Source organism: Dipteris shenzhenensis, chromosome 17, assembly GCF_047967505.1.
Source record: "Dipteris shenzhenensis isolate YYH24624 ecotype China chromosome 17, Dip_SZ_1.0, whole genome shotgun sequence".
Taxonomy (NCBI): domain Eukaryota; kingdom Viridiplantae; phylum Streptophyta; class Polypodiopsida; order Gleicheniales; family Dipteridaceae; genus Dipteris; species Dipteris shenzhenensis.
Genome location: NC_141612.1, coordinates 51,553,855 through 51,581,425, shown reverse-complemented (window position 1 = coordinate 51,581,425; position 27,571 = coordinate 51,553,855). Strand labels below are relative to the sequence as shown.

At 45.8% G+C, this 27,571-nt stretch overlaps 1 protein-coding gene across 3 annotated transcripts in view; it reads right to left on the bottom strand.

Moving 5' to 3' along the window:
* Positions 1-27,571, bottom strand: part of DEG8 (Trypsin family protein with PDZ domain-containing protein) — a 172,309-nt gene that overhangs the window by 121,702 nt on the left and 23,036 nt on the right. For all 3 annotated transcript variants that reach the window (XR_015542445.1, XM_087388170.1, XM_087388169.1), the window contains exon 5: positions 1,404-1,470. Coding sequence is in view for 2 of the 3 variants with exons in the window: in XM_087388170.1 (XP_087244296.1) it covers positions 1,404-1,470 (67 nt within the window). In the remaining variant the exon portion in view is untranslated. The remainder of the gene's footprint in view (positions 1-1,403; positions 1,471-27,571) is intronic.

The following is a 27,571-nucleotide window of genomic DNA, read 5'->3' as shown; positions in this document are numbered from 1 at the left end:
AGCACGGAATCCGGTCTTTCATGCAAAGACCAAACACATTGAGGTCAGGTACCATTTCATCAGGGAGGTACTCGAGGACAAGCGCATAGAGCTTGTCAAGGTTCATACAGAGGGTTTTCTGATAGGGGTTGAAACAAAGGTCTTCACCTTTGGGGGCTCCATGATGGCCTGTGAATAAACTGGAGGCCCTCTTGCTGTCTCTAACACCCCAGACTGAGCTCAGCCTGGGGGCTGAATATAGGTTGCTCTTGTACCTCTCTTAGGTTGATGATGTGAGAAAAGAAGGCTGCCCCTCCTGCGCGACCTGAGTTCGAGACAAACTGCTGCTGCTGACTCTTCCGCCGCGGCGGCGATCTGGTACTGGGGGCCGCCCCTTGCTGTTGTGTGCTATGATGTTGTGACTACAGCAACCCTACCAGGCGGGGGCGGGAAAGGAGACAGGAGGAGCTAGGCGCTAGGCACAAGTGGAGAGGGAGGCGCGGGCGGGAGGGAGACGCAGGCAGGAAGGAGGCTTGGGGGGGGGGGGGGGGGGGAGAGAGAGAGACACAGAGAGAGAGAGAGAGAGAGAGAGAGAGAGAGAGAGAGAGAGAGAGCAAAAGGCACAGGGGAGAGGGAGGGGAAAGGGCGGGGGGGAGGGAGCGGTTCGGGGAATGGGTTTGTCTTATGATCAAAAGGCCAAAGAAGCCTATGTGACCAAGAAGTAATATATCATTCGATCATACCCTCATTATTTACTAATCAAATCTCAAACGGGAATCAATTACACACTTGAAGTGTGTCGTTCAGTCATATGCCAGCCATAAGTGAAATGAGCACTACCCTCACATATCCATATCCTTGTATCCTTCAGCTTATTTGTCTGTCGGAGAATCTTGACTCTTCCTACCCTCTCTTTGAAATAAATCTGCACTTGTCTTCCTTTTTTAGTGACATGGCTGATGTCATTTTCATCCCATTCAACTTGTAATATCCCCTTCTTGAGGCATAGGATTTTTTTGTCTTCCAAGTAGACGAGCATCTAAACAAAAAATACTTAGACAATCTAGCTGATAGGGCAACGCCCCAAATAAGATAGAAAAAATTTAACGCAATATCAGCAACGAAAACTTCGCGACGTGAAATCTGCATGTCCGCTAATACGGCAAAAGCATATATCTACATGAATCCAGGAATACGCCCAAACTCGTCCTCTAAAAACACAACACAAGAAATGACCCAGCAATTCTTATAAACACAATTGGTGTTTGACATTTTTCCGATTTCTAGGTGAGCTGATACTAACGACCCCGGGAGACCAACGGTGAAAATTTGCTGCAAGAATTTATATATAGAAAATGCTATTTTTAAAAAAGAAAAGAAAATCAGTTTTAAAGATTGAAGGAGCTTATCTCAGACAAACGTACCATGATAATTGGTTACGACATGGCCACTATCATCCCATATTATTCCTGAGCCATTCCCTTCAGGAACCTGAGGATCAATATTCAATGAATAGACTTTAAGAGAAAGAAAGAAAGAAAGAAATTTTATTAGAGTCTTCGGAAGACCAATGGGTCTATGAGACTGAAAGAAAACCTGATACAAATCACAGTAAGGGTGGAGCTACTGAAACGAGCATCATCACCTGTGCTGAATCCTAAGTCTGATCATACATAATCAAATACATCTGGATGTAACAATGAAAAGAAACGGACTGGAGCGGAGCGGAATCCTCCGTATGTCATGTCCCCCTGGCTGGTGCATAGCTGGTGATGGGATGCTGGTGCCCGTCAAGGGGTGCCGTGCGTCCCGGTCTCCTAGATGAGGCTCGACGCAAGACCAGAGCCACCGTGACTCCCGTGGGACGTATCCTGGGTCTAAACAATGACGGGAGATCCCCCAGAGTGATCTGTGTGTCCCCTCGATGTCTCATGTGTCGTGCTGCGATCGTCGGGTCGGGGTCTCTGTCACGTCGGCGGCTAGACACTGGACGATCAATGTCACTCGATGGGAAGAACTCTGTGATCCTGCTCTGAGAGGTGTCTGATGATGTGACCAAGCCCCGTCGCCTGAGTAAGTACTCTCTATGTCGGATTCCCTCGTGAATGAAGGCCGCGAGGCATCTCTGATCTGGGTAGGCGAGGAATCTTGAAAGGAGCCCGGAGCCGTCTCTGAAGAGGCGGTGGTAGCAACCTCGGATCTCGTAGTACACTGGGCACCTGAAAGTAAAATGCTCCTCCGACTCAACCTCCTGACAGTCGCACAGTATGAATAAGCGATGCTCCCTAGGAATCCAATCTGCTCTGCCGCTCTCTATGCGGAGACGGTGTGATAGTACCCGAAACTGTCCGATGGAGATCCGTAGTGAGTGAGGCATATGAAGCTCAGTGTACCCCGGTGGTGTGATGAATCCCTCCTCCGAAATGCGAAGACAGTAATCTCTGTAGAAACTCAACTTCACTGGAAGCTCCCTCGGCTCCAACCAGGTCCTAAAGGTGTGTAGCTGCAGGAGATCCTCTCGAATGACCTGGTTGGTATGTGGCCCAATCGGGATGGTGGGTGGGAGTACCGGAGGGGCATCTAAACTGTACTGAAAAGGAGGTATCCTATCGATGTGGAACCCTAGTCTCACAAACCATCTGTGAGTCCGTGCATACCAGCATCACTCGTCTCCCTCTACTGCCAACCTCATGGAGGAATCGAGAGCCAACCATGGCAACCTCTGTCTCCCTGATGTGCAGTCCCCATATGATCCAACCCGGTGTAGATATGTGATGGTCTGAAAGGCTGCATCTAGCTGGAGTGGAGAAGCACCAAACTCGGCCTGAATGATGTGATGTGGTACAGACGGTTTCCCCCGGATAATCCGTGAGAGCATGAGGATCTGCAAGCGCTCCACCCGTGTCCACTCTATCTCTGACATGTCAAGCCCCTAACAAGGGCTGCCATACATACCGTCTGGTCGGACCAAGGAGTCGAAGAGAAGAGCCTTGGTCCGACGGTCCTGGAAATGGGAGCGAAAGCACTGTCTCTCTAGCTGAGCCAGTGAGGCGTATCCCCTGCTCAGTCTGGCCTGCATTGCTGGTCTCATCGTGAAGATCGGGCCGGAGATGATGACCCCCAAGTAAGTGTATGAGGATACGATCTCAACTGGTGACCCACCCAAAGTAAAAGTAAACTGTTTTCGTTGCATGTTTGCTCGAGAGGTGTTAAAGATCACGACCTTGGTCTTGCCAAGGTTGACCTCCAAATCATGGGATAAACAAAAAGCCTGTAGTGCATCCAGGTGTCGCTGGAGCCCCTCAGGTGTGGACAAAAAGAGTGCCACATCATCTGCATAAAGAAGAATCCTGATGATAATCCCGGCAAGTGAGCAACCGGTCCCTCCAAACGTCCCCATGAAAGTCTCAAGCTCATCGATGTAGAGGCGAAACAAGGTCAGTGATAAGGGACAACCCTGTTTGACCCCTATGGTACTCAGGATCTCATCTGTCCAACCTGCGCCTGTACGACCTCGGCCTGACACTCTCTCATACAGTGCCATGACTGCCCAGATGATCTCCCGATCAAATCCCAGTGTCTGTAGGCGTGTGATAAGACGAGCTCGAGATACTGTGTCAAAGGCTTTGCGAAAATTCACAAAGCAACAGTATACCCTCTCCTTCCGTGATCTGGCCTCCTCAATGACACTCCTGAGTGTGAGTATGTGATCCATAGTCCCATGGTCTCGCTTGAAACCGGCCTGACCCTCTGCTCTGAGCCCTCTCATCTCTGCGAATAGGCTGACCGATGCATCCAATACAGCTGCATAGATCTTGGACATCACATGTCCAATCATGATAGTCCTGTAGTTACTCGGGTCCATGGGATCCCCTACCTTGTGGATGGGGGTGATGGTGTTGAGTGTCCAAGTGCAGGGGAAGCCAAGGAAAATAGCGTCATTGAATAGCTTTGCTGGGATCGGGGCTAACATGTCGATCCCATATGCGATAAACTCAGTGCATAGCCCCTCATGATCCTTAGCTCGGCCATTGTGCAGTTTCAATGTCGCGTCCTTGACTCCCCGTCTGGTGAACAACGTGCAAGTGGTGGGACGAGGTGTGTGTATGAGGTCTGGAGTGGGATGGTGTGGGACATCATATAGATGGTGTGCATATGTGTGCCAGACTCTCGTGTCGGTGAGGGGTGATGGGGACCTACGCTCAAGGAATCTCCGCAAAAAATCCTTACAGTTGTTGCTGTACAAGATGTGCAGCAGCTCCTCCTCATTTTGACGAAGAAAAGCTTGCTTCTTCCGACGTACGAGACGTCGGTACTTGCGTACCGTGTCTGGTGTGTTCGGGAGGTGACATCTGATTTCAAGTCGGAGCTGTCGGCGATAAGCCTTGCACTCCGCATCGTACCAATTGTTGCAGGGTACAGAACCAAGAGGTGCTGGTCTAGTGGACCGTGTGGTGTGGGGAAAGATTTGGAGGGCAGCCTCATGGAGTGTGCGACTAATCAGGGCAGCACGGTCCTCTATGAGTGGTATGTGATCGATGTAGGTTAGGAGTCTGTTTAGGCATCCAGAGTAGACCGGTGAGAGGCTGTGATCAAAGTGTATGTCATGGTAGGTGTTGTGCTTCCTATGCGGTGTGTGTGGTGTGGCTAAGCATGGGGTGGCGATAGTGAAGTATGTGTGATCAGCTCCTGGAGGGAGTGGTGCTACGGTGAAGTCGGTGATACATGAAGTGAATGTAGGGGATCCCATGATGTAATCTACTACACTAGTACCCCCCCCGTGTGGGAAGCAAGTAAAACCACCTGAGGAGGGGCATAGGTCGAGCCCGTTGTAGATGATGAGATCATGCATCCTACCCAAATCAAGGAGCACGTGTCCATATGGTGTAACAGGCCCGTGTCGGTCCGATGAGGTCCTAGTCATACCTGCTCCATCTAGGACCATGTCTGGAAGCATGATAGAGTCGTCTCGGAAGTCCAGGAGTGGTGCCTGTCGCGTACTCGTCCTGGCGTTGAAGTCCACAACAAGGAGAACTTCCCCGTGGGCTGAAAGGTCTGGGATATCCTGATGTAAGGGTGCATATGGAGATGTCTCACCCTCTTCTCGTGCCACTCTGGTGAAGTGGGATGTGTCTGGCGAGAAGTAGCATATTGCTATGAAAAGGTCACGAGTGTCTGTGCGTCGGATCCGAATCCACATGAATCAGGAGTGTGCGTCCTTCCTCTCAATGGAGATGGCTCCAGCGAGGGAAGACCTGTACAATACTGCGACCCCGCCTGATCCTCGGACACCCCTGTATCCCTCGTCTCATCCCTGAAGGCTGACTCCCATGTGTAGCCACTGACTATCGGTAGTGGACGCTCTGGGCTCTGGTGTGTCTCCATGTAAAAGACTATGTCTCGTCCTGTATAAGACTCCGAGAAGTTTCCTAGGTCTGACCATAAGGTGCCATTACAGTTCCAAATGGTGCAGTCTAGGGTCTTGAAAACCTGAGTCTCATAGGCCCCGTCTACGAAAGACGGAAGTGTCTATGAGACAAAAAGAGAAAAAGATCCAATGAAAGCTAAGGGATGGGGCCACTAGAAACACGCACCCACGCCCAAGGCTGGTCTCTGAGATGAGAATATAAATGCATCGCATTGTCGCTCAGAGAGAGAATCCAAATGCAAAGGACACAGAAGAGAGGTCCCTTGCCATCAATGATGGATAGTTGAGTGGCCAATCAATGAACTATCCATGCGAGTGACTGGACATATATATGTTGTCTGTGAGACCAATTCTACCCGTCGGCTGAGGATAGACAAGATGAGCTCATCTAACAGTGCATCTGGACCTGGTGAGGGATAGCGTCGTCAAGAAAGAAAATTAGTAAAGGTACCTCGTCATCTGGCAAGTTCTACCGTCACTCAAACAGTGTAGACATCTCCCCATGTCAAATAGAAGAGAGCAGATGTTTGCAGTCCTCATGTGAGTGTCCAATTGAGGTTGAGTCTATGGCTCGGGTCACCGGAGGAAAAGTCTCTAATTGTCCTCTGACTGGGCTCTATAACAGTCGCTTCCTTGCTCTACTCTACACTCCCATGAGCTAATCTCTATCCAAGTCCTCCTTGCTACGGCCTGGTACATAGCCTCTTGGTGGTGCTTCCACTGGGGATGCATGGGGCAACTGAGACACCTGGTACGGAATTTCCTCTGGCGGGATCGGATGGCACGCAGAACACTAGAGCCAGAGCCGCCTGGAAGACGGTGATTCAGCCTCAGCCACAGGGAGGACTGGGCATCATTGATCCAGAGATGCTGTAATGAAGGGGAAAAAGGGCCAAGTTAGAGGCCCTTTTGAGGCCCTTTAGGTGGAAAATGTGGAAGGACTATATAAGTCCCCATCCACCCCCTACTATGTACTTTTTGATGTGACTATATAAGTCCCCATCCACCCCCTACTATGTACTTTTCGATGTGACATCTAATCCTATCTACTCTTCCACCTCCTTCCTGCTACCTGCTCCCTACACGTGAGCAAGCCCTTGGCCACTTGACATCACCCGAGGCACAGCGGATCTCACAGCGGCTGACACTCCGTAAGCGACGGACCTTTCTCACCCACAGAATGGACAAAATGATCAGTTCATTTTGAGGGGGGATCCCACCATTGGGTGGGGGCTTCTATCAGAGGGGAAGCCGCCTATCCCCATCACAAACCCAGATGTTTGGCGCACTTATGCATGCTCTCTTTATGATGTTCTGATACAGGCACCCATTAATATGTCCACTATGCCCAGGCCCACCACTTGCCACTTGTTCACTACACAGAATGTGCGGGCTGCACTCAGCCAGCTTCATAGCCGAAGAGCACAGGACCATGAGGGGCCACGAACCGAGCCTTTCGATCATGGACATGAGGTTTTGGCTCCGGTCCTAGCGCAGATGTTCAACCACGCCATATGTTATGGATTCCCACCCTCATAGAGTACCACCACGATTGTACCGATACACAAGGCAGGTGCCCCATGGATACTAGGAACTATCGCACTCTCATGCTTGGCCATACGCTGGCCAAGATCTATGGATCGGTGCTGGAGAGGGCAATCAGCAGCCATACAGAGGCATCGTCAGCGTGCTCCAGGGCAGGCAGGTTTCCAGAGATAGCACTCCACACTAAATCACATCTTCACCCTGAGGACTATCATTGAGGAGGCGAGATCGAGACACCAAAAAGTCTACGCTTGCTTTGTAGACTTTCGGAAGGCCTTCGACACTCTCCCACGATCCCGCATGATCAGGAGACTATAGGATATGCAGATTCCAAAGGTTCTGATCTGGAGAGTGGTGAGCCTATATGAGTCCGTCATAGGGAGAGTTCGTGTCCCATCCGGCCTATCAGACTGGGTTGAGAGCACGATCGGGGTAAACCAGGGATGCCCTCTCTCACCGACTCTCTTCGGGCTCTACATTTATGAGATCACATCTTTCATAGACCACATAGGAGGCGAGGGAGCATCACTAGCTGACTTGATGATACAGATTCTACTATACACAGATGACATAGTCCTGTCATCTTTGGCAGAGGGACTACAGAGACATCTAGATGCCCTAGAGGTGTTCTGCAGAGAGAGAGACCTGATGGTTAACCTTCGGAAGACCAAGGTCGTGATCTTCAACACCTCTCACACAGCGCTTCAATGACATAGCTTTACATACCAGAGCCAGCTAGTAGAGATTGTACAGCCCTACACATACTTAGGTGCAATTTTCACGGGGCCAGTTTTCACGATGACCCACGTAGCCAGAGCACGACTCACACGAGGGCATGGTGCTTTGGCCTGACTAGAGCGACATTGCTTCCAGGTGCACTTCCAAGATCCACCGATGAAGTGTTGGCTTTTCGACACTCTAGTGAGGCCGAGTGCCATGTATACGGCACCTTTTTGGGGGTGTGATCTTTCAACAACCAAATGGAGGAGATTTGAGCGGCTACAGGTGATTATGGGCTCTAGAATGATTCAGAGTAAGCCCTTCGTCCCCCATCAAATAGTACACGCAGAGTTTGCCATGACCCCTCTCTAGGTTGATGCCATTTTTTAGACAGTAACATTCCTCCACAAAGTTTGGGACCTATCTTGCGACAGACTTCCGAGACTGGCACTAGAGTCTTCCATACAACTAGCAGAGAGTGGGGTCGGTACAGCATGGTATGCATGCATCACCGCATGGTTTGCAAATCATGGCATTCAGATGGATTGGCTTCCCCCGTTGCAGTATAGCATGGATGCACCACCCGAGTTGATCCCACGGGATGAGATTAACCGCATCATACGGTTAGATCTCCTTTAGCTCCACACACCTCGCACTTGGGGGGGGAACCAGGAGCTCCCCGCCAAGACCCAACTCTACTATAACCATTTCCTGAGAGTATCGGAGGATGGACTCCTGATCAGACCTCAGTATCTTGAGGACAGAGGAGTCTCACACGTGATGAGGATTGCCATCGGACAGATGCGGGTCTCGTCCCATGAGCTGAGCATCGAGGCAGGAAGAGCTACAGGCATACCCAGAGAGCAACGGACTTGCAGGTTGTGCACGATGGGGACGGTCAAGACAAAGTAACATTTTCTATGTGTCTCCCCAGCCTACTATGAGATTCAAGGGCGCTACCACTGCCTGTTTCAGGAGGGACACGGCTTTGGCCCACTCTCACGACTTATCCACTTCTAAAACCAGGTCTGTATTGGGCTCTACCTGATGGAGATGCGACGACACAGAGAGACACTACTATGACATATCAAGGAGCAACAGGATGGGACCACCGCACCACTAGGCATTGAGTAGACCGAGCGCAGAGATAGGTCACAGATTTCTATGCATTTTACTCAGGTCCAGGGCACTCTGGGGTAGAGGAGGAGGAGCTAGCCGACATGAGAGATGTATGGATCGGTGGGGAGAGCCGACACAACACTGCTAGACTGGGGACACAGAGACTGTACACGACGCAACAGACGACCAGAGCACACACAATCGAGGTTCAACCTATTTCAGCTCTCCTCAGGGGAGATCAACCGAGGTAAGGCGTCACCCTTGACATAACCCATCGGATCCAGAGATCGAGGAGACCATGCCCTCCACCACCACGAGAGACAGCCTGACAGATGCAGATGCGTGAGCTCTTTGCATCTCATCAGAGAGCCACCATGGAGCCTGGATACGTGGAGCCGGTTCATGCACTTCGGACTCTAGCTCTAAGCACTTGATATTTTCATGCCACCCTCATGCTAATTTGCTACTTTTTTGCTATTTTGTACTAGTATAGCATTTTCGTACTCAGCAAGGGCCTTAGCGAGCCCTTTGCCTCGACCCACAGTGGTCTGTATGAGTTACTTGCTTCCGTACTTTGTCCCATAGGCCCGCGAGGCCTCCTACGGACATTAATATTTCTTTCTTTCTCTCACTCACTCTCTCTTCCCACTCTCTCTCTCTCTCTCTCTCTCTCTCTCTCTCTCTCTCTTCTACCTCATTCTCTCACTTCTGCCCCTCTTCCCCCTTTTCCCCTATCTCTCTCTCCCTTCTGCTCCTCTATCCCCTTTTCCCAAATCTATCCCTATGCCTTTTCTACATTGGTATCAGAGCTGTAAAAAATCCTAGATTTACTATATTCGGAAATGTGCTAAGGAACAGAGAGGAGACTGAAGTAGCAAAGAACAAGGAATATTTGTATTGCTTGAGTGTATGTACTGTGTCATCCATACAGTTGCGTCTCTCTTATATACAGAGTGAAGAGTCACACATGCAAAGTTGTTTACTCCAAAGTGTATGTGCATGAAGAGGTGTGTACCCCTTGTGAAGGGTGTGACCCTTGATGAGAGGGTACATTACAATGGTAGTGTCTCTTCAATAGAATGTGTCTCTTGTGAAGGGTTGTGCCTCATAGGAAGTGTCTCGTCGAAGAGCATACCCTTCCACAAGTGTCCATTCATCAAATCATCCATAAGTCTAAGGTATAGAGAAAGGAATACGTCACAGATCGTGGCATCCCCTCCCACTCAAAATAAGACCCTGGTGGAGATAATAAGCTGGTGTAGAGAATATCATGGTAAATTCTGAAAATATTGTTGTAATATGTCAGGGTACTGCTGTAAGTCTTCATCAGAAAGAACAAGGAATTCCGTGACAAGTCGATGTCGAGTCTCTCGTTGTCGATGGTCCAGATACGCTCAAGAATAAGGAGAACATAATCGTCTTTGATTTCTGGAACACAGTCACCTACAGGAGGAACTGCTTCATCACCTGGAATATATGTCTTTAACCAAGAAATATGAAATGTCGGATGGATTTTACCCCATGATGGTGGTAATTTCAATTTGTAACTTAAAGATGAATTTTTCTTGATAATCCGGAAAGGTCCATAGTATCTTGGTCGCAACTTAGGAAACATAGACTTGACCGTCTTATAGCAATGTGGGGCTACAAATAACAACACCATGTCACTAGTTTCAAATTCAAGGTGACGTCTACGTCCAGTTGATCAGCTAGGGCCACTTGATGTTGAAGTACAAAATTCATTGGTACAATCGTTGTGTGTCCGTAAGCTGCTTGGAATGGAGTCATGCTAATGGCATTATAGAAAGAGTTATTATAAGCAAACTCAAGGAGTGGTAGATACTCTTCCCAAGCTGCTAAGCGTGACTGAATATAATGTCGGAGCATTTCTTCCAGAACTTAGTTGACTCTTTCAATCTAGCCATCTGATTCTGGGTGGTAGGCTGAACTGAACAGTAGAGTTGTACCCGAAGATTCGAATAGAGAAATCCAAAAGTGACTCGTAAACTTAGGATCTCTGTCGAAAACAATGTTCTTGGGAAATCCATGGTGTCGGAAGATATGTTGTATGAAGAGTTTGGCGACGTCCAAAGCCTGTGCATTGCTTTTGCAAGCAACAAAGTGTGCCATTTTCGACAATCAATCAACAATTACCATAATCTCAGTGTTACCTCTGGATGATTGTGGTAGTGTTGTAATAAAATCCATGGGAATACTTCCCCACCTTTCAATTGGAACTAGAAGAGGATGAAGAAGTCCTGCTAGAAGTCGTCAGCTTGCTTTCATTTGGTGACAAGATAAGCAAGATGTAACCATTTTGATGACGTCGCTTTTCATCTGAGGCCAGTAGTATGTTGCACTGAGTAACCTGTAAGTCTTGTTGATGCCTGGATGTGCAGCATAAGGAACTAGATGATGCTCTTTTAACAAAAGACGTCGAACATCCTTGTCATGCGGTATACAGACGCGATCTTGACAATACAGAAGATCGTCCCTATAAGAATAGGATGAGAAGATCTTCTGTTCAAAAGTAGAAGGTTGATCTTTTGAAAGAACTTGTACTGCTGTGTCGAAGTCTTTATCATTGAGAAACTTCCCTTTGAACGAATTTGGAGCATCCACAGATAATGTAGAGATTACCATAGCTGATGCTAGAGCTAACCTTCTAAGAGCATCTACAACTACATTGCGTAGTCCTGGAATGTACTCAATTGTCATGTGAAAGTTGACCAGAAACTCAACCCAGCGTTCTTAACGAGCGTTCATTACTGGCTAAGTAAAGATATACTGTAGAGAGTGATGTTCTCTCCTTACCACTGAGTCGGCTCCCATGAGATAATGTTTCCAAGAGCGGTAAGCATGTACAATAGCAAGAAACTCCTTATCATAAACCGGATATTTGGTTTGGATATCGGAATGTTTATGGCTGTCAAAACCAATAACTCTGCCTTCTTGCATCAAGACTGCTCCTGTAGCGATGTCAGAAGCGTCGGTTATGACCTCAAACAAAAGGTTTGCATCAGCAATAGCCATAACAAGTGTGGTAGTGAGTGCTTGCTTGAGTTTTTGGAAACTATATTGTGTTTCAGAAAGCCACTGGAAAATTGCCGTGCTTTTCAATAATTCGGACATCGGAGCTGCCATCTCGGAAAACTGATAGACCTTTGTATGATAGAAGTTTGCCAAGCCGAGAAAAGAGCGGACATCATGAACGTTCTTAGGAGTAGGCCAGTTTCAATTACCTCGACCTTCTTGGGATTCACAGAGATGCCTTGGGCTGAAATAACATGTCCCAAATATTCGAGTTGGGTTTTGAAGAACTCACTTTTCTCAACGTTGGTGTAGAGAGAATTTGCGCAGAGAACTTCAAAAACTTGGTGAAGATGTTGTTTGTGCTCATGTAAGGATCTGCTGAAAACGAGGATGTCATCAATGTAAACGATGACAAACTTATCGAGGAAAGGCCTAAAGATGTTGTTCATTAGTGTGATGAATGTGGCCGGGGCATTGTTTAACCCAAGAGGCATGACCAAACATTCATAGTGTCCATACTTTGTTTGAAAAGTTGTCTTGTACTCATTGCCTTCTCGTATGCGGATTTGATGATAACCTGAATGAAGATCGATCTTGGAAAATTGTGTCGCGTGCAGAAGTTGATCGAAAAGGTCATCAATGTGAGGCAATGGATACTTGTTTTTTATAGTGAGCTTGTTGAGGGCTCAGTAGTCGATGCAGAGGCGCATTGACTTATTCTTTTTTCCACAAGTAGTACATGAGATCCGAAAGGGCTGCGACTAGGCCGAATGTGACCTTTGTGAGTAGTTCGGTCACCTATCTTTGGGTTTCTTCATTTTGAGTGTAAGAAACCCGATAAGGAGGTTTTGACGGTGGATTACTGCCGGGAATAAGTTCGATTGGATGATCCACTGGTCATCGAGGTGGTAACTGCTTTGGCAATTCCTATGGAAAAATATCCAAGTAAGGCTGGAAAAAGGGTTGGTTGAGGTACTCAGGAGGATCCTTTGTCGGTGTCTCCTTAACTGCCGTAACCAACAAGAGTGAAGTCTTTACTTGATGTTTACGAACCCACTTCTTTACTTGTAAGGCGGAGGCAACTAGAGTTGCAGAAGAGCCCCTAGAACCAGTTAGCTCAATAAGTTTTCCTTGGTGGACAAACTGTATAGTATGGCTGCGAAAACTGATTGATGGATCATAGTCGTAGAGCCACTGTTGTCCGAGTATGACATTGTACCGAGAAAGAGGCATGATGTCGAAGTTCAACTTGTCCGTATAATGTTGGATGCGAAAGGACAGGTTTTTGACAATAGTGTTACACAAGAAGGTAGTTCCATTTGCGAGTTCAATCTGATAGTCCATGGGACTAGGACTGATGGTCAACCGAAGTCTTTCAACCATAGAACTAGCTAGAAAATTATGAGAGCAGCCACTGTCGATGAGGAATATCGGGTTTTGGGCATCCACGTGTCTCGTGAAACACAACCTCGACTGTGCTGAGGAAGTAGTGTAATTGAGGTGCCTCACACAGAAGATATAGGATGTGGTCCAAGTCACTAGAACGGCAAGTGACACAAAAGACCCACGATGCACAAGCTCCAAAGTGGGCTGGTTGTGCAATCTGAACATGATATTGAGTGATAGGTGATGCCCAAGGTGTCCTTGAAGGGGCTAGCGCATTACCAGGGGTTTCCATGATTTAAGGAGAGGGCTTTCATTTGCTGTAATTTGATAATGAGCAGCAATTATCGATATAAAAGAGAATCCTTAGAAAAAAAAATGGAAACAATCCACCTGGCATAGATTAGATCTGCCAATTAGTTGCGTAGAATGGGCTGAAAATCTCTGTCCGGAGGTCCATTTACTATCTTTGCAAGTCCACGTTGAAGTGTGAACAAGAAAAAGGTGCCTGGCGAGACTTTCAAGGCAGATAGGGGCATTGGCAGAGGCGTGTTACAGAACAGGGCAGATTGCGTGGAACCTGGCGCGCTTTTCCCGCGTTGAAATCAGTGGCAAGTACCTCTGGGGTGCTAGCAGCAAGACCGGGCCTGGCTGGTCAGAATTGGAAGGCAGCAAAAGGCCACTGTTCACAGGCTAAGGTGGCGCGATGAGCCAGCAAGAACCAGGCTGGTATGAATCGAGGTAGAGGGGCAGCAAGGGCTGCTGGTCACAGGTAGGTATGGCGATGAACTAGCGAGAGCTGGCTGCTGCAAATGATCCAAAAGATGGTAGGATGGAAGCCTGACGATACAAAGGAGAAGGCGAAAACACGTATGGCTGTTTTGGAGCGGAGAAGGCAGACGTAAAATCGTGATTCGATTTCGCCTTTTTTTTTCTTGCTAGTTTGTGGTTGCCAAAAATTAAAATGTGGGTTGCCTTTGAACCTAGGGTTAGGCCTTGGGTGTAAGGCTGGTTGCCCTTTTTAGGCCCCTAGGGAGCTTTTTATAAGTGGGTGCTTGGTGCCAAAGGGTGTGCCTATTCTAAGGGGTATGACCCTTGGAATAGGTGTACCTTTTCATGAAGGGGTGTATCCCTACTTTAAAGAGGGGTGTCCCCACAAGAAAAAGATATGTGTTTTTCACGATGGGATGTGTCCCTTGGGTGAGGAGTCAAAAACTCTTCATCAAAAGGTGCGTCCCTTGGTTTTGGGACAGCCCAAGCACATCAAAAGACACGATTTTTGTCGTGTCCATTCACATCAACTCGTGATGTGAGCAAGATGGAGAGGCCACTGATGACTTAGGTGTTGGTGCTAAAAAATTTTACGCTCATTCTCTCCATCTCTTCCATGCACAAAGTGCGTGGATATCCTTCTAGCGGAAGTAGATGTATCAAATAGGCGCTAGAAGGTGGGGGGCATCTCCTACAGGCAGGAGCGAAATTTGCTCTGATACCACTGTAAGAAATCCTAGATTTACTATATTTAGAAATGTGCTAAGGAACAGAAAGGAGACTGAAGTAGCAGAGAACAAGAAATATTTGTATTGCTTGAGTGTCTGTAGTGTGTCATCCATACAGTTGGGCCTCTCTTATATACAGAGTGAAGAGTCACATGAAAAGGTGTGTACTCCAAAGTGTATGTGCATGAAGAGGTGTGTACCCCTTGTGAAGGGTGTGACGCTTGATGACAGGGTACATTCCAATGGTAGTCTCTTCAATAGAATGTGTCTCTTGTGAAGGGTTGTGCCTCATAAGAAGTGTCCCAAGCCAAGCAAAAGAAATATGCGGATGAACGCAGGAGATATTTGTCTTTCAAAGAGGGAGATTATGTGCGCCCTTCTACAGTTGGCAAAAAAGAATATGTAGGATGCCCAAGCCAAGCAGAAGAAATATGCGGATGAACGCAGGAGATATTTGTCTTTCAAAGAGGGAGATTATGTGCATTTGCGTCTCCATAAGAACCATTATGCCTCGCTGAAAGGTAATACCAACACAAAGCTTGCTCGTAGGTATTACGACCCTTACAGGATCATCCGCAAGGTTGGGGAGGTAGCATATCAGCTGGAGCTACCCAGTACCTCCAAGATCCATGATGTTTTCCATGTGTCCTTGCTGAAACCACATGTTGGACAGCACGTCCATGTTCTTCCTGAGCTGCCACCTATGGATGAAGAGGGCCACATCCTCTTATGTTCCGGAGCACATCGTGGGTTTCAAAGACCATGTACTCCGAAACAAGGCCTACATAGAGTATCTTATCAAGTAGCGGGGACTCCTGGGGATGAAAATTCATGGCAGCATTGTCCAAGACTACCCCTATCTCCTACTGGATTTATTAGTAGTTACTGTTTGCTGCACTTTTTGGACAGCCATGTTGTGAAATTTTGAGGGCAAAATTCTATGGGAAAGGATGGCTGTAATGAAGAGGAAAAAGGGCCAAGTTAGAGGCCCATTTGAGGCCCTTTAGATGGAAAGTATGGAGAGACTATTAGAAGTCTCCATCCACCCCCTACTATGTACTTTTTGATGTGACATCTAATCCTATCTACTCTTCCACCTCCTTCCTGCTACCTGCTCCCTGCTCTCTCTGACTCTCTCTCTCTCTCTCTCTCTCTCTCTCTCTCTCTCTCTCTCTCTCTCTCTTCTACCTCATTCTCTAACTCTTGCCCCTCCTCTTCCTCCTTTTCCTCTCCATTTTGCTCCTCTATCTCCTTTTCCCAAATCTGTCCCTATCCCTTTTCTAAAGATGCAGAGTAGAGCCCTCTTAGGCGAGTTGGTTGTTCGAGGTCTCACCCCAGGCGCGGAACAGGTGGATTTTTTCAGAGGCCCACCTCATAGGGAAGGGCTCCCCTTTGATGAGGAGCCTTTTTAGAGTCTGGCAGCGGCTTTCCAGCGGACTCATTCGGGCCAGCCCATCATGCAAGGAGGTTCAGCATCAATCACTTATTTGGCATCCAGAGGTCCGGGATGCGGAGGGACATATGTTAGGACGGAGGACGTATGTTAGGACAGAGGACGCACATTGGTTGGGCATATATGTTAGGACAGAGAACGCACATTGGTTGGGCATAGTGGGACAGTGGACCGGCGAGGTCATTCGGAGCCTGGAGATGGCTGCCTCGCGATGCACCAGCCAGGACACAAGGCACAAGGATGACAGAGATCGAGGCAGCAATACCAGCCTCTTAGTGGGAGAGCCTGCGCTCACCCTGGACTCCACATTAGTGGGACAGGCAGTTCTCGAGGACAAGGGTACCCCTTAGGGTCCGCTTCTACAGGGACACTCCTCTCTTTCTACCGTCGTTTCTACAGGGTGGGACCAGGTGGCCTTTTACAGGCAGAGTCGGAGAGTGATGGCGGGAATGTTGCGACTGGAGTGGTAGCGGATCAAAGTAGTAGCTATAGTGGTTGGGGATACCCATCGCCACTAGACTCAGTGTCATAGCGAATCCATGGTACGAGTCAGGGAACCATCAAGTGTCGTAGTCACTACCTGGGAATCTGGCACATTCTCATCAACATTGATGAGTTGCTCTCTAAAATCCTTAATCTTGGTGAGATAGGCAACCATGGTGTCCCCTTCGTTCATCTTAATAGTATCCAACTGCCTACGTAAATAGGCTCATTGCAAATCTGATACAGATTGGCCAAAGTATCCCATTTACTATCTTGCAAGACCGAATGTGAGGTATAACCACCCTCTTGCTATTCGTAGCAATCACTGCATGTGCCTGTGCATCTCTCTGATCCCAACGAATCTCTTCTTGTGTTTGAGGGTCTATGGCGGGCATTGAGGGAGTAGTGGTAGGTGAACCAGAAGTGGCAGAAGTGGTTGCGGTGGCAACAGTTGCCTGTGATGAAGAGACAGTGCCTGTGATGAAGAGACAGGTCTAGTCTCCGATCCATTGAAAATACCCCATAAATTATGGGATACCAATAGGTGGCGCACCAAGTACGACCACATGGGATAGTTGGTACCATCAAGCTTGTCTTCATGGGCAAAACATTCCAAGAGATTGATGGTGAGCCATTGCAAATAAAAATCCCAAAAGAAAAAGAGTGTCCTGCAAATGTCAAAGCCTCCTACAATGCAATGAGCTAGCTGGCTGCTCCAAGGCTGACTGCAAATCTGCAAGTACCAACCCAAAAATGACAGCAAATGCTCTGCAACTGTAAATGCCAAGTAGGCTGCTCAAACACTGAGCAAAATGCACAAGCTGTCCCCAAAAATGACCTGGAAAAAGTAGTCCAATCAAAGGACCCCCCTGCAAAGTGAGACTGCTCAAAGAATGAGCAAATGCACAAGGTGTCCTGCAAATCTGTCCTGCAAAGAAAGTCTTGTCAAAGGTGACCAACCCAAACCGAGGGAAAAACGTTGAAATCGGAGTTGAGAAAGGCAAAAACCAGCCGCAAGACTGTTTTTCTGCTCAAATTGTATGAACGGAGGCGAAATGGTGCGGGAAGTTGTTGCTTATATAAAAATAGCTCAAAATTCTCAAAAAACATTGAAATCAAACCTGAAACAGCTGCAAGACTGTTTTTCTGGTCAAAAAACAAGTTTCTAGCAATGAAATGAGCCACCAAACTGAACTGGAGGGAAATGGCAGGTAAGAGCAATGGCTGAGCACGAGGGGAGGCAGGAGAACCTGCTATGATACCACCGTTGGGTGCAGGAAGCAATGGAAAGGGAGTGGAATGCAAGGGGGGGAAATGTGAGTACTTACAAATGGATAATGAGAAAGTACAAAGGGGTGGCGGCGTAGTACGCGGACAACACCGGATGGCGGGATTTCACAGCAACGGGTGGTGTGATGTAGTAATGCGATGGCGGGGGGGAACGATTATGACTACGGACGGAGGGGTAGTTCATCGTGCTGGCAGCGAGACAGTAAAATAGCAATGGTCGGCAGGGAACCTCTATAGCACCGGTCAACGACTTGTCAGATCGGTGCGAAAGTAACTTTGACAAGCATTAACTCCGAGCGGCGGGGTTGGGTCGACGGGGAAGTGCTACCGCGTCGAGTCAATGACGTTTGACTGGCGAGATCCGGCTAACGCGTCAATCGGTGGGGAATTTGGTCGGTGCGGAACGCTACAGTGCCGACTCAGCGGGGTAGTCCGACACAGTTGCGTCGACTGGTCTTAATATGTATGTTGGTGTATCTTTGTTTCCTTGTGGTAGCACATTAGTTATTGTTTCTTTATGCTTCTTTGACAATTTAAAAATTTGCAGGGTTAGGTTGGGTTGTGATGGAAATTTATCCTAATTTAACTCTGTGTGTGTGTGTGTGTGGGGGGGGGGGGGGGTTCACGTGTGGGGTGTGTGTGTGTGAGTTGCATCTGTGGTGTGCTGCATGCTGAGAAGCGTGAGAGAGGAGAAGCCTTGCAGAACAGCTCTAGAGCCTCCCCAGACCAGCCCGTGAGCATCCGCTCCCCTGTTGCGCTGCATCAACGCCCAAAAATCGGTCTTTTGGAGCAGTCATCAGCCGTCATACAGCCCGTCAGACTTCCGTACAGCTGTACGGCCTGCACGGCCAATTCCACCTGCTGCAGGTTGCTGCTCCCACTTCATCTCCGGTTCTTGGATCGTTTTCCACGCAGGGTTCTGCTTGCGGACTACATCTATGCACTGATCTTGAAGGCCTTCGCTCCCGTTTCTCTCCTCTCCAGTCTTTGGGTCTGCTGCACCTTTCCCATCACCAAAATCTTCCCTTTTCCTCGGAAATATAGTTCATCTGGGGTTTCTCTACACGCTCCCCCGCTCAGTTTGTCGCCTACTTCTGCAACTGCGTCTTGTGGAGATGAAGCCACATTGAAGGGGATTTTACATGCAAAATATGGATTGATTATGCCTTTGTGCATTTAGATCATGCACCTCTATGGTTGCGGTTATCCTTTCATGCTATGCCAGATGATAGATTGCCACAAAGGCGACATCTAATCGTGAACAATAGCTACTTGCAACATGTTGCTTTCAAGGCCATGGTTACTAAAGCATCTCATTCTCTGTCTTCTCGCAGCCATATTCATATTGATGATGCCTGGGATTCTTTTGTTTCCAAAATGCAAGTAGTGATTCGAGGTTATGGCAAGTCTTACATGAAGACTATGAGGGAAACTATTGCTCAGGCCAAACTCACTTGTCAGGACCTCACTGAACTCAGCCATCTTCGTTCGTTGTCCCTGCATGAGCAAACAACACTATGCCAGGCCAGACATTGTCTTAAACTCAATGATCACAGGAAACTGGCTAAATGGGAGACTAGAGCAAGACAAAGAGCCTTTACAGATAAAGGCTGCTCTTCCAAAGAATTTTTCAAAAGCTTGCATCAGAGGAGATTAAAAACAGAAATTTGCAGGGTGCTCATGCCTGATGGATCATGGACCACCTCGCGGTCACAGCTTGCTTCTGTTTGTGTGCATCATTTCGCTCAGCAATTTGGCTCTGCAGTTCCTCCCTCACAGCAGGTTTTGGTTGCATGAAATTTACTGTTGCAGCATGTTTCTCCTATTATTTCCACTACTCAAGATTTGGAATTGGAGGAACCTTTTACTGAGAGGGAACTGTCAGATGCAATCAAATCCTGCGGCAGATGGAAATCTCCAGGATGGGATGGTCTTATAGTCGAGTTTTTTCTAGAATATTGGCCTCTTTTGAAGCATACATTGCTACATATGGTGAATGCTGCATGGCAAAATCAAAAAATGCCAGACACATGGAAGAGAGGTCTTGTTAAACTCCTTCCAAAAAAGCAAATTTGTGAATCTTTGGCAGACTGGAGACCTGTCACCCTTATGCCAGTTATTTACAAAGTCACTACAAAAATGATTGTCGATCGGCTAAAGGGGTTTTTACATGATGGGTTGCATCCTGCCCAATATGGCTTTGTCCCACGTAGGCATATCACAGATAACATTGCTAATGCCTATGTTGGAATTGAATATGCCAAATACACGCAGCAGGATGTTTTATTATTGCAAGTTTATATTGCCAAAGCCTTTGATACTGTTAAGTGGGATTTTATTTCATCGACTATGCAGGCATTGGGATTTGGCACAAAAATGCAACAAGTTGACTTGGCTATATCAAGATAGTAAAGCTGCCTGCATACTTTCAGGGGGGGACGAGCATTTTCTGAGCAAAATCTTCCGAGCGTCCGAGCGAAGGAAAAAAAAAGCTTCCAACTATGCAAAAATATGACAACAATGGATCAGAAGAAAACATAGTTTCACTTAGAAATATGAAAAGTATTATAGGAATGCCTATTTTATACACAAATATTTATGTGAATCTTTGGAAATGGTGAGAACATAATGGGATGGATTTTAAAGAAACCCACATGTAGAGTAGACTTCTCTATGAAAAGTTCCCTTATGGTCCTTCTTACAACTTTTTACTTAATAGGGGGTGACATTGAAAAACCTGTCTCAACCTATCTTCATGAAAGGGTTTCTCCAAAGAAAACTCATTGAAGCAAGCCATCAAGGTAGTTTCACCAGCGAAACCCCTTTGAACAAGGTCTTTCAAGATAGTTTCGCTGGCAAAACTACCTTGGACAGCACTTGTAAAAGTGACATAACTTTCACATCCAATGTCCAAATATAGTCATTCAGCCACTCAAATTGATCGGAAAACCCCATTTGAGCACATCTATGGGGTTATATTTTGGAAAACCTTGCATATATAGTATTAAATATTACATGTATTTTATGAGAGTGATATATAAGCCCAAGTTAATACTTATTTACAGTAATTTAAACTTTTGTAGAAACATGTCCATAAATATCTTGTTATTAATACTATAGAAACACTTGAAAGATATTGCCATATGATATAAATGTGTTTAATAAGTAATTATTTATGTATAATATTATTATATTGAGAGTGATTATGAGGGACGTTTCTTAAATGAATTATTTTTCAATACTTTTTTAAGGTAATCACAAGGGTACAAAGGGATGTCTATGAATAAGAAGATTTATGTTATGTAAAAATGAATGAGTGACTAGTCTGTATATTTTTATGATAAAGGGATCTAGTTCTAATGAAAATAAAAGTGTAAAAACCATGTTTCCTAAAGAAATACTATTTTTAAAATCTCTTGAAAAACATGCTCGTATAAACTTGCTCATAGGTTTTTGCTCATAAAATTGACGCATCCCTTTCAGGGGATATTTCTACATCCTGGACTCTTGGTTGTTCTGTTAGGCAAGGATGTCCCCTAAGTGCTTTACTTTTTGCCATAGTCACTCATCCAATGCTTCAATATCTGGACCACCTTTTGGACACTAACCAGTTGCATGGTTTGGAGATTGCTGGCAGTCATAGCATGATCGCTCAAGCATATGCTGATGATTCATTCTTTACCCCAAAAAATACTCGGAGTGATCTGTCCATGATTATGCAGGCTCTTTCTACATATGGATTGGCTGCTGGTCTTCGGGTAAATTTTCAGAAATCAAAATTGTTGCCGTTGCATGAACAGGAATGGCACAGTCTTCTGTGGCCTGGGGAAATTGTCCCCGCTTCTCAATTCATTCAACATCTTGGCTATCCTTTAGGTTAGGGACTCACCCGTTCCCAACAAACCGATTGGGTGCTAACGAAGTTGAGGGCAAAACTTGAATATTGGAAGCTTGCAACTTGGCCACTACATATTCGTTTGCGAATCGCACAATCCATTTTGATAGCATACATACAATTTTATCTGCCTCTCATTATGTTCACTAAGGCAGAGCTGGTTTCCTTTATGTCAACTATCATGGAAATTTTCTGGTGTTCAAAAAATGGCAAGAAAAGTCTCAGATTGCTCTCTATGCATCGTCTCTGTTCTCCAAAGATGCACGGGGGTCTGAACATTCTCAATATTCAAATGCATTTACTTGCTCACAGAGGAAAAATGATGTTGCAGTTTATGCAAGGAGATCAGCCTTGGGCTTTCATGATCCGCTCTCTCTTATTACATATTCATACTTTTGCCTTTGGGCATTGGCAGCCTACTCAGTGGGATTTCCTATTTGGCTCTATCCAAGGCAAGATCAGAGGCTGCCCTTTTGTCTCTCGCCTGCTGCTCGATTGGAAACATATCTTATCCCACTTAGAATGGCATGGCCGAGATTCTCTGTCGGGAAACTCTTTGAGGGCTGAGAATATTTATTGGTCTAAAGTATTCCACCCTTCTTTGGCCATTCAAGAAACCAGACGTTCTTATTTTCTCTCCTTCAAAGGCATTTCATCTATGGCGGATGTACTTATGGCACACTTTTATCTTTTTCTATGGCTGCTAGCAAATACGGTTTGGGAGCTCATTATCATCCTTTATGGCACAGGATTTCAGCAATGCTTCAACCGTTCTTGCCGATACCTCGCTTGGAACTTCAAAATAGGCTTGAGGATTGGATTCTACTCTCTTCCTTCTCTTCAGCCCGTCCCTTGAAGCTCTCACATATCACAGTGTCATCTCTATATAAAGTGTTATTACCTCCGCCTTGGATTTCTGACAGAGCAAATACTGTTTGGCATATGGATCGCCCACTAAAGTGGTGGAGAAAACGGCTGCATCTCCTTTGGCATTACAAAGTCCCTCTTCGGCAACAGCTTTTCCTTTGGCAAGTCCTGCTTGGCATTTTTCCATCTGGCCAGTTACTCGCACACAGACATATTGCTCCGACTGTTTGTCACAGATACCTGCACTCTACTGAATCTGTGCTTCACATCTTTTGGTTCTGTCCACATACTTGTGACTTCATCGCTCTCATCGGACAGAGGCTTCGAGCGAGATTTCCTACTGTTACTTTTAGCAAACTTTTCTGGTTGTTTGGTTTTCATCCAGAGAGACAGGGTTTTGACTTATTTTTTGTATGGGTACGCTACTGGGCACTATGGACTTTATGGATGGACAGAAATCATAGTGTCTTTGGTGATCCATTTTTTTCGTCTTTTATTTTTTTCAAACAATCTCTGCAGCAATCTTTCTATGATTGTGTTCAGACTCGTTTGATTGATCAGGATATGTATACAGCTTATACTGAGATCTTTAGTTGAGTAGTAGTTACTTCATTTTCGAAGTAACTATGAATGTAATTATTTTACAGCAATAAAAGATTTCTTCTCACAAAAAAAAGTGTGTGTGGGTTTCAAGGTGTGTAGTGTGTGTGTAGAGTGTGTGGTGAGAGAGAGAGAGAGGGGTGTGTGTGTGTGTGTGTGTGTAGTAACCGCCATGGATTGATAAGCATGCCAACACTCTTTGGAATTTGGATAGGCCTTTATCTTGGTGGCAATCAAAACTCAAAAAATTTTGGAAAGCTAAATTGCCATTGAAACAGAGGCTTTTCTTTTGGAGATGTATAGTGGGAGCTTTTTCCATTGGGGTGAAATTGGAAGCACATCGTATTGCTTCCTCTTCCTTCCCCCGCTGCTCTCATCACCGTGAGACAGTTCCCCATTTGTTATGGTCTTGCCCACACTCTCGGATATTGATCACTCATGTCTCTCATTTGCTGCACCTTCGGTTTCCCTCTATCAGATTCGGGAAACTATTCTAGATGTTTGGATGCTTCTCATCTCATATGTCTCCATTCCTCCTTTTCTTTCATTGGGCTCGTTTTTGGGTACTATGGACTATTTGGACACAGAGATTGCATTTTAGGATGGGACAACAGTTTCCTCAGGCATATGCTTTCTTCAGAATGTCCCTCAAGCAATCTTTATATGATAGTTATGCTGCGAGGGACTTGGATGCTACTAGCCTTGAAGTGTTTTCTCACTGTTTTTGAGTTTTTATATTAGGCTCTCTTTTGGAGTCTAATGTCATGTACATTGATTTCATCTTAATTTTATAGTTACTGGTTTCACCAAAAAAAAAAAGTGTGGTGTGTAGTGTGTGTGGGAGAGGTGTGAGAGAGAGAGGGCTGTGTGTGTGTGTGTGTGTGTGAGTGAAAGGACCTGCAGCCCTTGCTCTAGCCTTCCCATCAGCTCCAAAGCCTCCCCCAACCAGCCCTTTTGCTTCAGCTACCTATTGTGCTACATCAGAGCTCAAAAAAAGGCGCACATGGGAAGTGCTTTTTATAAATTGAAATGGGGATTATTTGCAGGGGCTTGCTTTGATTGTAAAAAATTTGGACACATGGCTTCGCAGTGTCCAATGAGTTAGCATAAAATGCCTCCTACCACTTTGCCTGTTCAAATGCCCATTAAGGATGCTCCTGCCTCTATTGGGATTAAAAATAAAGGTAATAAACAGTTTTTTGTGCATCAGGATAAAGGCAAACCTTTAGTGGTTTCAAATGGGATTGTTTCTTCCCCTTCACCTCCTGCTATTCAACCCTTAGCAAAAGGACTGAAAGCTCCAACTAATGGATGGCAAAGTCCAAGAAAAGTTATTTCTGTTCGATGACCTCCACCCCCTCGCACTTGGAATGGTGCATCTTCTAGTGGAAACTCCCAAGAGGCCAATTCAGGAATTGGGATCACATGGGCTGCAGTGACAGCTAGCAGAACCCTCTTCCCTGAAGAAGGGGTTGCTGCTTTGCTGTCCACTCCTCACGCAGATATTTCTTCTCAGGGAAGAGGCCCTGATCTTGAGGTAGAAATGCAGGGTTGACATCCTGAGGTTGCTGCTGTACATAGTTGTTATTCTCCTATAAATATCTGTAAATATGACTGCTCATATCAAATGCTTTACACTTAATGTTCAGGGGATGTGTGACAGTAGGAAATGGAAATCAGTATGGCTGTATATCAACAGATTTCAGCCTCACATAGTGGCATTACAAGAACACAATCAACATGTTTATGCAGGAAAGACAGGTCATTACTGTGGCTATGATATCCTCTATGCTGGAGAGCATTCTTTCTCAGGTGTAGTCTTTCTGATCAAGCATGAGCTTCCGCCAATTATTGCTTTAAATGACAACCAAGGCAGATGGATTATTCTTCAATGCATCATTCAACGCAAGGTGTTTGAATTTGCCTCTGTCTATGCACCTCAATCTTCTCGGGATAGAACTGCAATTTGGGATGCCATGCAACAATATCCATGGAGATATCATGCCTTTATATGTGGGGATTTCAATAATGCTCCGCAACAGGGTGACAATACATCAGGACATACTCATATGTTAACCCCTAAAAGGCATGCATGGTCTCAATTACTCATGCATCTTGATTTGGTTGATCTTTGGAAGGAATTGCAGCCTTTGTCACCAGGCTACACCTTCCAACATAATGCCCTTTCTTCTTATCAGGAACGTTTGGATCGTTGGTATAGTGTAGCTCCGCAACAAAATGATGATTTTACATGCAAAATGTGGATTGACTATGCCTTTGTGCATTCAGATCATGCACATTTATGGTTGAGGTTATCTTATTATGATATGCCAGATGATAGACTGCCTCAAAGGCGACATCTGATTGTGAACAATAGCTATTTGCAGCATGTTATTTTCAAGGCCATGGTTATTGAAGCATCTCATTCTCTGTCTTCTCAGAGCCATTTTGATATTGATAATGCATGGGATTCTTTTGTTTCCAAAATGCAAGTTGTAATTAGAGCTTATGGCAAGTATTACATGAAGACTCTGAGAGAAACTGTTGCTCAGGCCAAATTGACTTGTCAAGACCTCACTCAACTCAGCCATCTTCGTCCATTGTCCTTGCATGAGCAAACAACACTATGCCAAGCCAGACATTGTCTTCAAATCAATGATCACAGGAAACTGGCTAAATGGGAGACTAGAGCAAGACAAAGAGCTTTTGCAGATAAAGGCTGCTCTTCCAAACAATTTTTTAAAAGCTTGCATCAGAAGAGATTAAAATCAAACATTTGTAGGGTGCTTCTGCCTGCTGGTTCATAGACTACATCACGGTCACAACTTGCTTCTGTTTGTGTACATCATTTCTCTCAGCAGTTTGGTTCTGCAAATCGTCCCTCGCAACAGGTTCTGTCTGCAAGAAATTCACTTTTACAGCATGTTTCTCCTATTATTTCCACTACTCAAGCTTTGGAATTGGAGGAACCTTTTACTGAGAGGGAATTATCAGATGAAATCAAATCCTGTGGTAGATGGAAATCTCCAGGATGGGATGGTCTTACAGTTGAGTTTTTTCTAGAATCTTGGCCTCTTTTGAAGCATGCATTGCTGCATATGGTGAACTCTGCTTGGCAAAATCAGAAAATGCCAGACACATGGAAGAGAGGTCTTGTTAAACTCCTTCCAAAAAAGCAAATTTGTGAATCTTTGGCTAATTGGAGACCTATCATAACCTACTGCATTTTTGTGCCAAATCCCAATGCCACGATAGTTGATGAAATAAAGTCCCACTTAATAGTATTAAAGGCTTTGGCAATATCAACTTGCTGCATATATTTGGCATATTCGATTCCAACATAAGCATTAGCACAAGGTATATTTCTACAACCTGGACTCTTGGTTGTTCTGTTCGGCAAGGATGTCCCCTCAATGCTTTACTTTTTGCCATAGCCACTCATCCCATGCTTCAATATATGGACCACCTTTTGGACACTGGCATGTTGCACGGATTGGAAATTCCTGGCAGCCATAGCATGATCGCTCAAGCATATGCTGATGATTCTTTCTTTACTCCGAAAAATACTCAGAGCGATCTCTCCATGATTATGCAGGCTCTTTCTACATATGGTTTGGCTGCTGGTCTGCGTGTCAATTTTCAGAAATCAAAATTATTGCCATTGCATGCTAAAGACTGGCATAGTCTTTTGTGGCCTGGGGAAATTGTTCCAACTTCTCAATTGATTCGACATCTTGGCTATCCTCTAGGTTTGGGGCTCACTCGTTCTCAACAAACTGATTGGGTGCTCACAAAGTTAAGGGCAAAACTTGAATATTGGAAGCTTGCAACTTGGCCATTCCATGTTCGTTTGCGAATAACGCAATCCATTTTGATAGCATACATACAATTCTATCTGCCTCTCATCATGTTCACTAAGGCAGATCTGGTTTCCTTTATATCTGCTATCATGGAAATTTTCTGGTGTTCAAAAAATGGCAAGAAAAGTCTCAGATTACTCTATATGCATCGTCTCTGCTCTCCAAACATGCATGGGGGACTGAACATACTCAATATTCAAATGCATATACTTGCTCACAGGGGGAAAATGATGTTGCAGTTTATGCAAGGGGATCAGCCTTGGACTTTCATGATCCGCTCTCTTTTATTGCATATTGATACTTCTGCTTTTGGACATTGACAACCTACAAAGTGGGATTTCCTATTTGGCTCTATTCAAGGCAAGATCAGAGGCTGCCCTTTTGTCTCTCGTTTGCTTCTTGATTGGAAGCATATTT